The sequence below is a fragment of the Canis lupus genome, chromosome 16 (genome assembly GCF_003254725.2).
Source record: "Canis lupus dingo isolate Sandy chromosome 16, ASM325472v2, whole genome shotgun sequence".
NCBI classification, from domain to species: domain Eukaryota; kingdom Metazoa; phylum Chordata; class Mammalia; order Carnivora; family Canidae; genus Canis; species Canis lupus.
The window spans coordinates 20,460,609-20,478,916 of record NC_064258.1 but is presented as its reverse complement, the minus strand read 5'-3'; the positions used below and the strand labels follow the sequence as shown (position 1 = coordinate 20,478,916).

Genomic DNA, 18,308 nt, shown 5'->3' with positions numbered 1-18,308 from the left:
CACTGTTTACACAGAAAGGCCTAGTTAGACTGTTACAAAAGAGGCAAAGGCGATTTGCTTCATTATTTGTGTGAAAAAAAAATTAGAGCATTTTAAAACTTTGAAGGATGAATTCTGCATTGTGAATACCTTATAAAAATTATTTATTTTGAAATAATTTAAAACTTATGGGGAAGTTGTAAGAATATCCTTCATTGTATAAACTTCACCCAGACTCACTAATGGTTAACATTTTGCCTCCTTTGCTTTATCTGGGTCTTTGGGCAGAGAGTGGGGAGGTGGGAGACGGAGACTGTATTTTTTAGGTGTAGCCCAAACCACATGCTAATCAGGTTTCCTAAAAAAATGGAAAGATAAGGTAGCAGTACCAACAAACCTTTCAAAATAAACCTTTACTGGCAGTCTAAATAAAATATAAAAAATAATTTTATTTATACATTTTAATACATTAAAAAGTCTGTTCCTTATGTCTTTATTTTTAAAAGATTTTTATTCATTCGAGAGAGAGAATGAACAGGGAGAGAGGGAGAAGCAGACCCCCCGCTGAGCAGGGAGCCCAACAGTGCACTCGATCCCAGGATCCCGAGATCATGACCTGAGCCGAAGGCAGACGCTTCACCCAACACCCACTGAGCCACCCTTATGTCTCTTATGTCTCTATTGTCTTATGTCCCTTATATCTCTATTCTAAACATGAAGTCCCCTAGGGGCTCCTGGGTAGCTTAGTCGGTAGAGCATGCAACTCTTGATCTCAGGGTGGCCGAGTTCAAGCCCCAGGTTGGGTGCAGATTATCTAAAGGAAAAAAATAGGGCAGCCTGGGTGGCTCAGTTGTTTAGCACCACCCCGGGATCGAGTCCCATGTCAGGCTCCCTACATGGAGACTGCTTCTCCCTCGGCCTGTGTCTCTGCCTCTTTCTCTCACGAATAAATAAAATCTTAAAAAAACAAGGAAAAAAATAAAAGACAGCTTCTTTTCAGAAATTCTATCAATACAATCACTATTCTAAGCCTGCATCACAAAAGTCCAAAAATTCACATACATACCAAGCAAAGACTCCAATATTTTTCAAATGTGGAGTATTACTACATTTAAAAACCTATGTATTCACAAGCAAGTTTGAATTCACAGTGACTATTGTTCAAGATATAATTCTTTTTTTTTAAAGATTTTCTTTATTTATTCATGAGACACACACACAGAGGCAGAGACACAGGCAGAGGGAGAAGCAGGCTCCATGCTGGGAGCCCGATGTGGGACTCGATCCCCGGTCTCCAGGATTACGCCCTGGGCCAAAGGCAGCGCTAAACTGCTGAGCTACGCGGGCTGCCCTCAAGATAGAATTCTTTACTTTAATAAGTATACTTACTAATGTGATAACCCATGATATTTTGATATTTTGCTGTTAACAGGGGCTTTTATACTCAAAAAAGACAAATTATAAAAGACAAGATAAAAATGGGATTCTGTTAACAAAAGATCCTCTTCTGCAAAGTTAGCTTGAGCTGAGCCATGCCCCCGACTAGGTTTAGTGCATGTCAGGGGTGGTAGGGACCATTTGGGGTCTCAGCGGCTGCCCCCCACAGTGAGTGGCCTCAGGTCAGTTCCATGAGTCTTTGTGGAAGCAGGAGCCTGCACTTACTGTGTCAGTAAGTGCACTGTTTAGTTTGACGGATGCTGCCTTCTTCAGAGCAGGACCTGGAGGCTGGCAGTGTGCTGAGTTTGAGGGAAGGCAGGCGCCAGAGAGGAACCGACCTCTTCTGGCCTGACCCCCACCCACAGAGAATGTGGAGGCTCTCAGCTCGTTCACGCCGTTCTCTGCTGGTGGGCTAGCCAACTGGGGACACAAAGGCTTTCATGGGCCTTGCGCATCTCTAGACTTAAACCATTAGTTCAGGAGTGCACATGGAGACGCTTATATCACATGGTGATTTCTAAACATGAACTGCGTTGAGTCACGTGAAGATCGTACTTGGAAGTCTGAGACAGAGGGGAGTCTGGGGTGACCTCACTCAGGCCAGGGCAGCTCTCCAAGGTGGTCGTTCTGTGGGACAGCACGCTGCCAGGTATGTGCTTATGCCATATAAACCATGGTTCTAAGCACACGTTTTGATGACTTTCAACCAAAGGTGACACTTAAATCAAGTTTACAGCATTTAAGACAGAGAAGCAAATTCTAAGAGCCGGGGAAGCAACAGATGTTTGTCAATCTAGGACTTACTTCCTTCAGAGAATCTGCCAGTTTACTGTACTCAGCGGGGTGTGTCTTCCACTAGATGAACGTTCATTCCTGGCAGGCGGCAATTGTGTTATTCACATTTACTCCTCCTAGAACCCAGCTCAGAGGCACACCCATTACGTGTCCTGTATCTATCCAGGGACTTCAAAGTTGTTTAGTAAAGTGCTTTACAACCTGGAGTTGATGAGTGTAGGCGATGGACACAGACAGGGGCAGTGTCCTTGAGAGGCAAGTGCTGCTGGGAAGCTCCCGGACATACCAGGCTGTACCGGTACCTGCAAGGCTTAAGTCAACCGCTGACTTTTCAAACATACTTGCATTCCCAGTACTTCCCAATATCAGGTATCACATTTAACTCACGGTTTTGGAACTTTTAACCAATACACACAAAAGATAAAAACCGCATCAATTTCTACATAACTGCACCCTCTAGTGGACCGTCTGTCTATGGAAGACTACAACGATCGCATCCCACCCAGTCTCATTACTTAAGAGAATGTGTCCCGTGTCTGCCTGTCCTTCCCCCTTGCCTTCTCCTCACCCCATTCCATATACAGATATGTGAAAATCGTTTAAAACATAAACACAATATAACCTCGAATTAAAAAATGATCTCAAACACTGTATCTTAAATACAAGACTGTAGCATATATAGCTCAACCAAGCTTTTGCACATGGTCAGCAGAGTAACAAGCCTTTTGGGTTTAGAAAGGACATTTGCAGACAAATGACCACGCCCTTCTTCTCCTTTTCCAGACTACATTCTCAGGGAAGCTTTGCCTTGCAAAGACTTTGTTGCGAGGTCAGCCCTCTCCCTCAGCACACTGGCCTCCTCTGCCCTTGTGTGCACTTGCACACTCTTCAGCAGGAAGTGGCTGATGAAAAGCTTCAGACCTTCTCTCAACAAGCCTAGCTTCGGGTTGTCAGACACTCTGTAAAGGAGGTGCATAAATGTGCATCAGGGATAAGCCAGTCTTTCCCATACTGCAGTTTCTAGCAATTTCCAATTGGGAGATATAACCTAACTGCTTTTAAAAATAGAATTCTCAAGAGCTTATCAACATATTCTACATGTTAGAGATCGTCATTAGTTTGCTATTAGGCAAGTTTCATGTCCCCCAAATCGAATGTATATTAGCTTAAAATTAAAACTGAAAATAATGTATTAAGCTGTACATAATGTGTAACAACCTTGTCTTTATAAGTCAACATAAGTGAAAATAATTCTCTTTATCTCTTTTCCATATTTTCATAGAACAAGCTGAGAACATACCTTGCAAAAATTGAACCAAGGTCTTCAACTTCTGTTTCCATTAACAGAATATGTAATACTTTTCGTAAAAAGTGGACTCTGGGTTTATCCAATTCACTGAATTCAACTACCTAATTAGAGTCAGGACAGAGAGAAAGTTAAATTTAGTCAATTTTTTCACTAATTTCTAAAAATAGAGTAAAAAAATTACCCGCCCCCTTTAAGTAAGGCTACTTCCAGTTGTAGGAGATGCAGAGCTGCTGGCAAGGCCACCACAGGCCACCCTATACACTGCCCACAGGTATGTGCACACCACCATTGAGAGCACACTGCCAGTGCTAAGCTTTTATGGGTGCAGAACTTATGAATCAGGAATTTAATTCAGGAATTGAAACATACATATCTCCATGCCTTGAAAAAACTGCCCCCTAATTAAGACCATACATGAGAAATTCAGATCTAGGAGAAAATCACTCGTACATATATATGTATTCCCTAAGAAATTTATATACATTTTAGTACACTTACACAGGGAAATACAGCACAGAAATAATAAAATCAGAGAACAGAATTATAGATATTCACGTGGATATACTGCAAACTCATGCTGACTTAACAGGGAACTGTAGGAAGATTTTTGAGCATTTAAGCTCAAGCTGAGTTTGAGGGAAGGCAGGCGCCAGAGAGGAACCGACCTCTTCTGGCCTGACCCCCACCCACAGAGAATGTGGAGGCGGGGATAGGATAATGCTATCCATGTGGAGGAAAACTGTGTGCATGATGATGTGCCATCTGCACTAAGAGTTCAAGAGAGGCCCCTGTGAATTGGTGGTGGGAAGGGGGGAGTGAGGACCGGGGACAGATTTCTAGGACATCTCTAGGTTCTACTGAATCTAGGGAAACACCGTAGCCTATTTCGTTTGGAGCTCAAGACTTGAGTGAACTGAAGGCAAGATCTAGTCCTGCAATGAGAAGGCATGTACTCTCTATGCTTTACAGCACTCTCATTTTTATAATGTGGCATAAGGCTCAGTGCTCTGACTTTCAGTGGGACTTACAGTGGCCCACCCCTCGTAGCACAGCCCAGACACACAGTCAACCACTTCAGTGCCCTGGTGGACAGACATATAAGCATGACCAGGAAATTCCATCTGTAGTCTATCTGCGGGTCAGGGAGCAAGAGGCACAGAAGTCCAGACCCTGGACACTCACGCTGGCCCTCAGGTTCCCTCCCTGTCCACTCCAGACCAACGTCAGGGCACCTGCATTTCCCTGACTCGGATGTGATGCAGAAACAGGGCGGGGCTGGCAGGGGAGGGGGGTGGCATCACAAAGGGAGAAAAAGCGTGAGTCCTGCACTGCAGCTCACTGGCTCCGTCTCCTCATCCTCCTCCTGATTCGCCAGTGGCCAATGCAAGACTGTTAACTAGGACCTGCACATGAACCCAAAGTCCAAACAAGATTCTCGGAGATGAGCCAAACGACTTTAACTGTGTCTTCGTTTATGAGCTATGTTTACACTGCAAGCTACCCTGGCAACTTTATCTGATGGCTAGGACATTATAAAACCCTTTCCAGATAAGCTAGAATCTAAGGAAATGCATTTTCTTAAAATACCAAACTACACTATCAATACCAAATCAATACCACTATCAATACCAAATTGCACTATCATTTTCATTTTTCATTGCTTTTAATAATTTCATCCACAATACAAACCTTTAAAATAGAAAGTGGAAGTGATTTTGTCTTCAACAAGTAGGCTACCAAGTGAATCAAATTAGAGAAATTAGTGGCTGGCAAATTTTCTAAGTCCCGAAATTTATCCCATATGCTGAACTGGACAGTCATCTAATAGAACAATTGGGAAAAAAAAAAAAGAGTTACAATGCAGACAATTGTTACAGTAAGTGAGTAACGGTGTTAACCTCCAGGTCTTCTACTGCTCATCTACTTGCAGTATCTTCAAAGTTGAGTCAGGACAACACAGTGGTTTGAGACAGTGCCACTGTAATTTATTTGGATTTTCTGGCTCTGATCGGCAGAAATGTTGAGAAAGATCATAAAAAGCTGCTCCACGTAAGATCAAGGAGGCACTGCCCCAGGGATGGGGGCACAAGACACCCTCATCTGCGACAAAAAAAGGTAGCCCGGCCACTCTGCCTCAGTGATGTCCACTAGCTCCCTGGGAGGGGGTGCCTGGCCATAGGCATGAGCCCTGGTACTGTCCCCACCCCCACAGCTCTCAGCTGGATAGACCCCTCACTCAGGGCACTCGTTCCGGGTGGGATGAGCCAGACAGAATATCTAGGAAAACTGTGGGGCCCAGGTAACCGGTGGGCTGCTAGTGAGGTTACCTGGAACTTCCTCTGGTAGTCACAGAACTTGCCAGCCAGCAACGCATAGAAAGGGTTGTAGGTTTTCTCCTGAAGGCAGCAATCCATGAGAACATGAACGATCTCCCTCTCCTGTTGGTCCTTCAGCCCAAGCCTACAAAACAGATAGTGATGAGTAAGGAATCTTTCAGAGGAGCACATGCTGCCTGGCAGTTTGGTTAAAAGGGAACCGAGGAGAGGGGGATTGGAGTTACAAGACAGGTGCTACGGGCAGGCCTGGCCTTGTGCCCAGGCATTTCATTCTGTGTTTGAAGCAATAAAAGAAAATATCAGATTTGTTAAGAAATATTTTATAAAGGTACGCAGATACTTTAAAAATTTTTACAAATAAATATAGAAATTATACCAGGAAGTTTTTAATTTAGAAGTAATCAGAAAAACCACCTCAATATGAGGATTCTAAGCAATTTATGGCAACCAACAGTCACTGTGAATAATCAGTTGGTCATCTAATATTTTTAATCAAAATAGATCATAAAATGTTCCAATTTGGAATGACCAGTGGCCAGTTCACAGGAGCAAGACTGCTGACCAGGGGACGCCTGGAGCCAGGGCAGGAGGAGAAACAGGACAATGCCGCCGCCTGGGCAGCATCTGACCCAACCCTTCATAACATGAAACTCAACTGTGCTGATTTCTTCAACATCTAATCCAAGTGTTTGCACTAATGCTTACTTCAGGAGCTTCTCAAATGCGTCCAAAAAATCTTCACTAGTCATTATTGTACAGAATATGTTTCTCCTGACATCGGTGTTCATTCTCTGCTTTCGGGCGAGTTCTAATATCTTCTTACTAACCTGAAAGAGGAGTAATTAAGGCACAGACCACAAGATTGTTTCAAGGAACAGTTACCTTGGTTTACTGTAGTATCAAAGTTTCTAAAAGATAACATGGATGCTTCTGAAGATTAATTTTGGTTACATGTAAATATACATAAGTGAATGCTGAATCTTTGTTCTCAGGTAAACACCCACAAAGAGAAAACAGCAGCAAGAGACAAAACAAGCCACAAGAGTTTCAGAAAACTGCCCAACTTGGGAGAGCGTCTTAGGAGCAGCATGATCTTCAGTCTCGGCAATAATGACATGAATTAGAAGAGCCAGGATGACGAGGTGTGACATGGGCTCCTGAGACCAAAAAAAATGGGTATTGGGGGAAAATGAAGGAAATCTGAATAACATAAGGACTTCAGTTAATAATAAAATATAGAGAAATACAAAAAATTCCAACAATCTAAGCCCAATGGACCAGAAGCCACACCTCCTGGGACACACCGTCTGCCTCTCAAGCCTGTTACCTGCAAGGGGAGCGTTCCGGTTTTTGTTTTTTAAATAAAGATTTTATTTGTTTGTTTATTTGAGTGAGGGGGGGTGTGTGGCAGAGACACAGGCAGAGGAAGAAGCAGGCTCCATGCAGGGAGCCTGAGTGGGACTCAATCTCAGGATTCTAGGATCATGCCCTGAGCCGAAGGCAGATGCTTTAACCACTGAGCCACCCAGGCATCCCACATTTGGGTTTTCACACATTCCCCTGATTTCATTCAAGTTTTAAGTCCTTTATGTATGCTATTGTGGGACTTATAAAAATATGTTAAAAAGAAATAACAAAATGAATTAAATTATATCACAGAACAGTAACCACTGCTCTACGGTCTTTGAATAAACCCACATCTACACGTCTTGATAACCACCCAATGAATAAGGCGGCTACTCCAGGGAATGCCCAAGACACCATGGGGGATATGGACATGCTCCTGGTAGGAGTGCAGGGCTTTTTGTACCGTCTCCGAGGGGTGCTTCTCCAGTGTCTTCTGCTGGCTGTTGTCAATCATAGGGGCCCCACTCCACGCGGACCCCACGATCCACCAGCGCCCGGTCTGCTGGGCGTTCAGGACACTGTCCCAGGAGATGCGGAGCTGAGTTTCAGTACCCGAGCCAGCACTGCGTACCTGAGAGAAGGAAAAGGAGCTAGTAAACAGTTTAGTTGGCTCAGTCTGCATGATCATCACCCTTAGGCTTTTTCTGTTTTTGGATCATGGAGTTTTTGGTTTGTGAATATTGTGCTGAGTCACTGACAACTGTTAGTCACTGACAACTAGCTAGCTAGTGTGGAATAATGTCAAAGTTAGAGGTAAACTCAGTGCTTCTGGCTGAGATTTGTGGGCTTATCACCCCAAACACTCCTGTGTCTGGAAAGCTGTCACAGCAGGGAAAAAGCTCAGACTCAGGCCCCAAGGAGAGCTGAGTGGAGCTCCAGGTGAGAATGTGGCCCAGCAGCGCCTGGGGTTTGCTGAACCAACGATTCTAGATCTGTCCAGAGACAGGGCTGAGGACCCCCCCTGACTGAGGGTGTCAGTGGGGAGCTGTGGTCCCATGTCAGGGGCACATGAGGTGCTCCAACAGATGATCCCCCCCCCCCCCACTGCCACACTGACTTCACTGGTCTGGGTGGATCCTGGCCTGAGCCTCCTTTCATTTTTTTTTTTTTTTTTGAGCCTCCTTTCAAAGTGATCAGAGACCTACTGTGCAGCTGAGTCCAGCAGCACAGGTTGAGTGCTGGGGACGCTTAACTCACAGGGGCTGCCCTGCCCATGGGCCACTCTGAGGCTCTCACCACAGAAATGTGAGGGTTCCTCCCAGTATCTTGGAACTCTTTTAAGATTTATTTACTCATTTGAGAGAGAGCAAGAGTGTGCGAGCTCACAGAAAGGGGAAGGGCAGAGGGAGAGAATCTCAAGCAGACTCTGACTCCCTGCTGAGGATGGAGCCTGACAGAGGGTTTGATCTCACCACCCCAAGATCATGACCTGAGCTAAAATCGAGTCAGCCGTTAGAGCGACACAGTCACCCCAGCGTCCCTCCAGGACATCTTATTAAGCAGATACGGCATCTTACAGCACCAAATGCTTTCCGTACTGTCACAACGAGCGCATGCAGACATGGGAACTCGAAATAAGAAGTGAAAATGCCTCACCAAAGCTCTCTGTAACTTCCTGAGTTTCTCCATTGGTTCAGGGTCATAGCCTGGAATTTTACGCATGTCATTGTTCTTCAGCGCCAACATGGTCTCTAACATGAACCGAACCTTTAAGGAAAAACGAGAACAGAAGAAACCATCATTTCATATAGTCTAAACATCCGACTGTCCGACTTGGGAAGGACACGCACAGTCACCACTGCCACTGACCAACCGCAGATGGTCTTCCAAGTTGACAGTGGCCATGAATATGAACCTCCTGCTCAGGACACTAGCCTATTTTAATATGATTGTGCCACCTGGCCTCCATCTGACACTGACACCCCCCCCCCCCCCCCGGCCCTGAAATTCTGGCCAGATCTGCCCTCCTCTCCCCCGCCCTGCCCCACCTCCTCTGACCTGCCCCAGTGGCCCCCCACCCCACACTCTCACAGTTTTAGTTACCCTCTCTCCCTACTATATTTCAACTTCCTCCCCATTCTTACTTTTTGACTTTTAAATTAGAAATAACATTGTAATTAAGGTCATAAGAACAACAAAAAAGAATTTTTGCATGTCCTTCTCTGAGATTTCCTCATGTACTACATTTTATTGAGATCTAATTAACACACCATAAAACTCACCCATTTAAAAGCATACAATGAACACATTCAGGGGTGTGCAGCTACCTTCATCAATTCCAGAATATTCTCACCCCCACCAAACTCCAAACCCATTTCAGGCATCCCCATCCTCCCCAGCCCTAGGGCACAGAGGTTACTTCCTGTCTCTGTAGACTTTTGTGTTTTAAACTTGCCTCTGAGCATTCAGCCCAGGGACACGGGCTTCCTTGGGACACTCAGGGACCTGACTCCAGGAGCTTCCTCATGCTCCTCCTCCCAACAAGGCAGATGAATGCTGGTGCTCTGAAACTGTGGGGCTCTGTTCACTTCCCAACCTGCACAGCTCCCAGGACCGCACCTCTCATGGCTGACCCCAGCATTCCATTTCAGGACTTCCAAAATGGGCCTGTCTTTCCTCCTGAGTCTGAGTCTTGTCCTACTGTCCTGCGGTCTACCAGGGGTGACCCTGGCCCTTCCTGTCCTTAAACCAGCCTTCTCCTCCAGTCTACACCATCTGGTCACTTCTAACTCCTAAATCCATATCTACTGCTACAATGCTAAGGCTCCCGGCCTGCCTACCTCCTCCTTCTCTCAGTGTAGTCAAAGTGACATGAAAACATCGTACATTAATTGCCTGCTCAGAACCTTCAGGTGCCTCCAGGATAAAACCCCAAGTCCCTGAAAGGGTTTACAAAGCACTCCTGAGGCTAGCCTCTGCCCACTCTTACTGCCCTGCTCCCTGCAGGTTCCAGACACAAACTCTTCTCTTGTTCCCAGAGTGACATCCTTTCCTCCCTTATGGGCTTCCTGGAGCCTATTTGTGCCTCCCAACCAGCAGATGAGGCAGGAGCCACAATGAGCCCCCATTTCCTAGACACGGACACCAAGGCTGGGAAGACTCAGGGTGCGTCACTGTTAAGCAGAAGAGCTGGAAATGCAAGAGCGCTGATGCCTGAGGCCCATGCCACATTGCCTTCCTCAGTAAACGTGTTTTGAAGATAAATTTTAAAGAAACTGATTCTGAAATTCGCAGAACACCTGAGTTCTTAGCAGAAAAACAAAGTTCATTTGCATACTGACAATAAAGCCACAGAACCTGATGAGGCAGAAGACAGTGGGGTAAATGCGATTTTACCCCAAATACTTATTTTTAAGCTCTGGTCAGTGTGTGGGCATCTGGGGACTTAGGAAGGTCAGGAGACACAGTTGTACCCTGGTCTGGTCCTGGAACTTGCCACCCGCCTCGCTGGCTTTGGCCTGGGCCTCCATGATCAGTTCCTTAAGTGACAACGCATCATCTTTCCTCAATGAGAAGCCCACGTTTTTCAGCATCAACAGGGTCAGCTCAATATCTTTTTCTGTGAAAGTTCCAATAAGTTTTTTCAAAATGTCAAAGACAAGGCGAGCTTGTACCACGTGGAAGTTATACAAATGGGCAATGATGGTAAGCAGGTTCTCACACTCTTTCCCTCCTCCTCCATTCTTATAGATGGTGTCAAACCTCCTCACCACGGCCTCCAAGAAGTGAGCACCGACCTGGACAAACAGAGCAGAGAAAGTATCACTGCAAACACGTAAGAATCAAATGTTAGCAAGCTATTTGCAGGGATCTTTCTTCCTCTTTCAATAAACTTAACTGTATGTAGAAAAAAGATCAGTGCTTTTTAAGTTAGTCTGTAAACATACACACAGTATGGTATAAACTCCAATATGGCATAAACTTTATAAGCAGCTGTGTACACACTGGAGAACGCTACAGTAAATGACACCACACAGCCATCTGCCGTGACACCCAAATCTCTAAGCACATCCTCTGGTCTTTAAATCCAACAAGGCAGTATTTTTGGCCAGCAGCCCTTCCAGTTCCTTAGAAAAATGAAGTTATTAAAAACATTAAGAACGGCTACAGGTCAAATTACTCTTTTTTTTTTTTTTAATTTAAAAAAAAGACTTATTCATGAGAGAGACAGAGAGAGAGGCAGAGACACAGGCAGAGGGAGAAGTAGGCTCCCTACAGGGAGCCCAATGTGGGACTTGATCCCAGGAACCTGGAATCATGACCTGAGACAAAGGCAGATGCTCAACCTCTAGCCACCCAGGCTGCTGCTGCTGCTTTTTTTTTTTTTTTTTTTTTTAAATTTTTATTTATTTATGATAGTCACAGAGAGAGAGGCGCAGAGACACAGGCAGGGGGAGAAGCAGGCTCCATGCACCGGGAGCCCGACGTGGGATTCGATCCCGGGTCCCCAGGATCGCGCCCTGGGCCAAAGGCAGGCGCCAAATCGCTGCGCCACCCAGGGATCCCTGCTGCTTCTTTTTTTAAGGATTTTATCTATCAAACTACTCTTAACAACACTCATTTTCAATCTCAAGCTGAGGCTGGTGGGCAGGGGGGGCAGAAGTAGGCACAGGGGCTGGCATGGTGTGATGTCAGCACACTGGGCAAGAAATGATCACCTGGGGGATCCCTGGGTGGCTCAGCAGTTTGGCACCACCTTCAGCCCAGGGCGTGATCCTGGAGTCCCAAGATCAAGTCCCACATCAGGCTTCCTGCATGGAGCCTGCTTCTCCGTCTGCCTGTGTCTCTGCGTCTCTCTCTCTCTCCCTCTGTCTCTCATGAATAAATAAATAAAATCTTTTTTTGTTTTTTAAAGAAATGATCATGTGAAACCAGACAGGCTCAGGTGATGAGAGCCTTTCAACCAGAAAACATCCTCCCACATCAAGCAGAGCTTAGTACGACTAAGCAACCTTTACTGAGCACTTCCTATGGACCATGCCACGGAATGTCCTCATTGCACGGAGACCTCATAAACCAACTCTACAGGGGAAGATACTGGTGTGGAGATTGCCAGCTGGCATCCCTGATGTGGTGGATGCTGGCACGTCCCCCTCCTGCAGAACCTCTAATAGCAAAAAGGACGTGGTTGGCAAGTCCATGGCCTTTAAAATGACCCATGCACAGGCCTGCTCTGCAAGACTCCAGTGAGTTCTGGGAACAAATGACAAAATGAGGGGGTAATGCATGCTGACCATGGTGCTGAAACAGCTCCAGAGCACTTTGTAGCTGCCACCCTGGGGCCAGCGCACATTCTCCTGGGCTCTGCTGTGGGTGTGAAGGGGGCTGCATGCCTACCTGTACTCCTGGCCCCGCTGGGGACTGAGAGGGCCAGGAGTAAGGGAGACACTGATATGCAAACCTCCCCCAGGGCTCAGGCAGTTAGCGGTGTTTGTTGCTGAGGCCCATTGTTGGGAGGAGGATGATCAGAACGGAAGAAACCAACCACCACAATAAATACTGTCCCACAGAAAGACTCAAAAGGTCAATGAGTTCTGCCTAGGAACATCCCCTGGGAAAATGAAGCCCTACTCACTAATCCACCGTCTGTTCCCATGCCGCAGTATTAACTTCTGGGATCAGACTATTCCTGCAACAACCCCGAAGAGGCCACACCGAGGGAATGGAATACTGCCTGGAGGTTGTGATGCACTGTATGAGGTGACAGATGGGGAGCTGACACCACAGAGCCTCCCTGATGCTGACCCAGAGGGCCACCGACCCAGGACAGAGGACACAAGAGAAGTGGGGACAACAACTTGCTCAGTAGCACCTATTTGGTAGCAGGCATCAGGCAGGTGTTTTGCGTACACTGCCCAATTTAATCCTGACAAAATACCCCACTTCACAGAAGAGGGCACAGGAAGGTCTGGAGCCCACCTGGAGGTGGCCCGGGGGGCTCCAAGCCTCGGGCCTGTCACACGTCCCCTCACTTAATTCAATCCAGTTTTGCCTCCCATTCTTCAGGCCCTCTTACTGATGAAAAACTGATCTCCATCCAGTATGAATGCTTAAGTAGTAAGACCATATGGACCACAGTGCTCAGAATATCTGAAACAAGTTACCCGTACAGCTGGAATTCAAAGATGAAGGCAGTCCAAAATGTCAGTCCCCCCAAAAAAGTCATTAATAAATGAGAAGGCACGTTATATTGGATCAAGCACAAAATCAAGTGTTCATGTGACAGTAACAAAGTGGTATCTCCCGAACGGAGCCCGCTGCAAGGCACTGTTTGCACACTGGTAACAGCCCAGGGGAAGGGAGCCGTACCTCCACCCCAACTGTGTGGTGAAGAACACTGAGCAGGAGCACATGCTCCATCATCAGCCTGCTAGGCATGGCGGTGTCTGGAGCACAGGCACTCATGAGGATGTCCGTCAGAGTGTCGTTCATGTCCTTCCTGCTGTGGGCCATGTACAGCTCCTCCAGCTGCCCACTTATGGAGGCTATGCTCGGTTCACTCAACCTGCAGACAGTAGTAAAGGCCTCAAATCAGGAATTAGTTTTTAGTTTGATTTAAAAGAATGAAAGTCATCAACATTACCAATACATCCTATCTCATGTACACCTCTAACCCGTGAATAGTTTTTATCTCGCCCCAGCAGATACTGCATGTAATAGCACATAATCCTCTGGAATCCTTTAATAACCACACTGCCATCTTTCCACTTGAAATATGGCCCCAAGGAAGCACACACGGACTCTCTTCAAGACCAGGGAGACTGTAATGACCATACTTCCCTGGTATCTGATCCAGCATCTGAGTCAGAGGCAAGGAAGCACCCTTACTTTTAGCACATCAGTATGTGCTGTAGGGAAAAAATCCAACTTTTCCACTCTTTGGTGAGTGGCCAGCATAAAAATCTTTAGTTCCCACCCTGGGAAAGGTTGCTCTATTCAGAGTGGAGGGGAAAGAGGGATACACACATGAAGATTATGCACTGCACCTGTGCTGACACTGAGCATTAAAAAAGCATGTTTGGTAAAATTCCAGGCTGTATCATGGAAACAGTATTTTGTTTTGGTTTTAAATTTTCTTTTTAAAAAGATTGTATTTATTTATTCATGAGAAACACAGAGAGCGAGAGGCAGAGACAAAGGCAGAGGGAGAAGCAGCCTTCATGCAGGGAGCCTATAATGTCCCGACTTGATCCCAGGTCTTCAGGATTGTGCCCTGGGCCAAAGGCAGGCGCTAAACCGCTGAGCCACCCAGGGTTCCCGGTTTTAAATTTTCTTTAGGGGAGCTTGGGTGGCTCAGTTGTTGAAGTATCTGCCTTCAGCTCAGGTCATGATCTCAGGCTCTTGGGATCGAGCCCCACATCAGGTTCCCTGCTCAGTGTGGAGCCTGCTTCTCCGTCTCCCTCTGTCCCTCCTCCTGCTTGTGAGCATGAGCAATCTCTCTCTCTCTCAAAAATAAAATAAAATAAAATCTTAAAAAAAATTTTTTTTAAAGATTTATTTGAAAGACTGCAAGTGCATGCAGGAGTGAGTGTAGGGGCAGGGCAGAGGGCTAGGACGAAAGTATCTCAAGTAGACTCCCTGCTGAGCAGAAGCCTGACATGGGGCTAGATTTCATGATCATGACCTGAGCTAAAATCAAGAGTTGGATGTTTAACTGACTGGGCTGCCCCAGAAACAGCATTTTGTTTTAATTAAAAATTAAGCAATGGGTGTGAGTGGGGAAGAGGGTGGGGGAGGGCTGGGTGGGACCACAAAGGCTAGCAGGAGAGCCATGCAATGCCAGGGGGGTCCTGTGTTCATTGTGGGCAGGTACCCGCCACTTTTTGTGTGAAAACGCTGCAGAGAATGCACACACGTGTAACGAGCAAGGGGGCAGAAGACCGCACTCCTGACACAGTGTCCCTGCAAGAGTCGGCCCTGCCAGGCCTGTTCCTGGGACTTCTCAGAACAACCATGTGGGCAACCTGTATGGCTTTCAAACCCTGAAGGTTCAAAGTACCAAATGGTAAATGTGGGCATCCTGCTCTTCAAGCTGCAACAAGACAGGAACAGAAAGGAGCCAATCGAGTCCTACAATCCTTGCCATGCCCGTCACTTACGGTTTAATTCCTGGGAAAGTTTCTGTATTTTTGGAAAATAGGCTCTTGGCGCTGCATGGGATGACAATGTTGTGAGGTTTTACCTGTTAATGAGACCTTTGACGTGTTTCTTTAGTCTTTCCAGTCCCTCTTTTTTCTGACCACCCGCTGTCTCTTCAGCTTGCCTCACGTGAGGTGGGATGTACTTCCCTTCATTTTCACAAAAACTCTGCTTGGAAGGACAGAATCACAAAAATTTTGCATTGAACAAGTTCCAGTTTTCTCCTTGCTATGCTCACATTTATGTATTAAAGTCCCAAGGACTGGCAGAAGCTGTGACTACTGAGCACTGCTGCTTAATCACCATCAGAAATTTACTGAGTGCCTGGGGGAGTCCTGAGTAACCCTGCTGGGTGTCACCATGGACGTTACCGTCATCTTATCATCGTGTTTTTCCCTCTGTAACTCTTCAGAGCTGGCCGTGCCCTCTTCCACCTGCCCACCACAGCTCTACATCCTACACTTACCCAGGCTTAACTTATGGTGGGCCTGGCAGTACATAAGCACCACCAGATCTGGAGGGAGAGTGTCCTAAGACAACCTCAAACTTGTTCAAAACAAAATTCATATGTACACATATAGGACAAAATCCCAATCAATCCATTGCTGTTTCCTAAATCATCAACTGGGAAGGTCACACATCATTACCACTGACCAACACTCCCTGGGCACTTAAGTGAGGGCCTCAGGAGACAAACATTTTAAGTCCTGATCATGCTGTCAGGACGTTTAAACTTAGGTGGGTTGGAGAAATCACACGTATATAGAAACTGGTACTCTGGAAACACCCATTAGTTCAGACTGTATGTTAATTATACCTCAAGGAGCTGTGGAAGAAAAGTTAGGAATAGCCAAAAAATAAAGTTCTAGGAGAGGAACTGATGGCAGTTAAAGACTGCTCACAGAGCGCCAGTGCTAAGGCACCAGGACAAAAATGAAAGTTAATTTACTTATGATGGGGAAAGACTCCCAGAGATGAGTGACTTGAACAGATAAAGAGAGTGAGAAAATGAGGAAAGATGCTGCAGGTAGAAGGAATACACGTATGTAGGGGCAGAATGTTGTAGTGGTGAGACGCGGGAAGGAGTGCACGCTGATGGGAAACTATTTTCAAGGCCAGGGGCCAGCCCGTGAGGGCCTTGACTGCTCTGTTGTGGATTTTGAACTTGATCTTCAATGTATGAGTTTACTCAAGGCAGTGTTGTAGACTAGCTGTTGTTTCCAAGAATCACTGCAGGAGCAGCCGGACAGGAAAAGGACTAGGTGAGGGCAGAGCCAGTGAGGGGTGCTGCACACACCCCTTACCGCCCAACAGGGCTGAGGGGGAGGGGATTCAAAGTCGAGTTTGGACAGTCAAGAAAGAAGATGCCACCTCAGAACAACTGCTGGGAATGGCCCTGGGAATGGGGATAAAAAGATCTTCAGAGATGTCTTCTCCCTGAACTCCTTATTGAAATTAACACACATAATGGACCAAATAACCCGATTTACCCACACTCGACTCGACAATTAACAATACATCTGTCCCACCCTTGCCACCACTCCTTATTTCGAGAAAAGCCCCGGGGAATTTAGGTTGTTCACACAATACCTGCTCTGCTGTGTCAGAGTCCTCGGAGGAGGATGGTTCGCTCTTTTCTTCTACAAAGCGGACTCTCTTTTTGTCCCTTTGCCGCGTGGCTCCCCCCTCTTCTGCTTTCTTTTGCTTCTCCTCTTTCACATCCTCTTCCTCACTGTGTGTTCCCAGCTTGCTCTCGTCCTCTTCCACATCCTCCTGCGGCCCCTCGTCCTCCGTGTCACTCTCTAAGTCACTTTCGGGGAGAGTCGGTCCCGCATCCTCCTCGGTATCCTCCTCCTCCTCGCCGCTGCTGCTGCTTTCATACAAGCCATTATTTTTTCCAGACTCCAGGGCTCCGAGGATGTAGTCGAGCCCATCGCGGGCAAAGCTCAGCGGCACGGAGCTGCCGTCGCCCTTCCTTTTGCGCTTGTTCAAGCCGAGGCACCGCTCCAGCTTTCGGATCTCCCGGTCCTCCTCCTCGTTGGCCGCCAGAAGAGCCCGTTTCCGAGCGGCGGCAGTGGCTGCGGCTGCGGGGGGCCTGGTCCCCGCGGGGGGGGCCCTGGCCTCGGGGCGCGCCCGGGGGTCCCGGGCCCGGGGCGGTCGCAGCCCCTTCGACGGAGGCGGGGCCTGAGCAGGGGGCGGCCAGGCGCCTTCCTCCGCCGCCTCCTCCACCCGCAGGTCCCCCGCGGCCCCGGCTCCTCCGCCGCAGCCGCCCACTGGGCCCGCAGACCTCTGCAGCCGCCGCGCCTTCTTCAGGTGCCGCTTCTCCTTCCTCAGCTCCCTGCGGCTTTTCCTCTCGCCCGGGCGCACGCGGCCCTCCGTCCGGGGCCCCGCGCGGCCGCCGGGGGTCTCCCCCTCGGAGGCCGCCTGCACAAACTCCTCCACCGCTAGCTTTAGCCGCTTCAGAGCTCCCTCGGTGCCGACCCCCGGCCCGCGGCGTACCCCGCGTCCGCGCGGCCTACAGGGTCCGCGCCCCCAGCGCCCGCGCCGGCGCGTCACTCCCGCGCTCGTGGACGCCGCCATGTTCCTGGATGCTCCGACTCCGACTTCCGGGAGGGGCGGGACTTCCGGGCGGAGCGGGCGCGGCGCGGGATGGGACGGCGCCCCCTGCTGGCGGGAGGGCGGCAGCGCGGGGAACCGCCCAGGAGCAAACAGCACCTGCTCTCCGGACACGTAAACTCCGGGTGACACAAATTCTTTTTTTCTTTTTTTTTTATATAAATTTATTTTTTATTGGTGTTCAATTTGCCAACATAGAGCATAACACCCAGTGCTCATCCCGTCAAGCGCCCCCCTCAGGGCCCACCACCCAGTCACCCCACCCCCACCCCCCGCCCTCCTCCCCTTCC

The 18,308-nt window shown here is 47.7% G+C and overlaps 1 protein-coding gene across 2 annotated transcripts; it reads right to left on the bottom strand.

The window, feature by feature from the left end:
- Positions 1–408: 408 nt before the first annotated feature.
- Positions 409–18,007, bottom strand: NOM1 (nucleolar protein with MIF4G domain 1). Of its 2 annotated transcripts, none has more exons than XM_025451292.3 (11): positions 16,993–18,007; positions 15,446–15,573; positions 13,573–13,768; positions 10,677–11,000; positions 8,860–8,970; positions 7,667–7,834; positions 6,562–6,683; positions 5,848–5,980; positions 5,210–5,341; positions 3,512–3,621; positions 409–3,170 (listed from the first exon to the last, which is right to left on the bottom strand). In XM_025451292.3, exons 1-11 carry the CDS (start codon positions 17,980–17,982, stop codon positions 2,996–2,998), a joined length of 2,589 nt encoding a protein of 862 aa, XP_025307077.3. In that variant the 5' UTR covers positions 17,983–18,007; the 3' UTR covers positions 409–2,995. The 2 variants fall into 2 exon arrangements, with proteins under 2 accessions (XP_025307077.3, XP_025307132.3); XM_025451347.3 differs by having other exon boundaries at positions 15,446–15,570.
- Between the last annotated feature and the right edge of the window lie 301 nt (positions 18,008–18,308).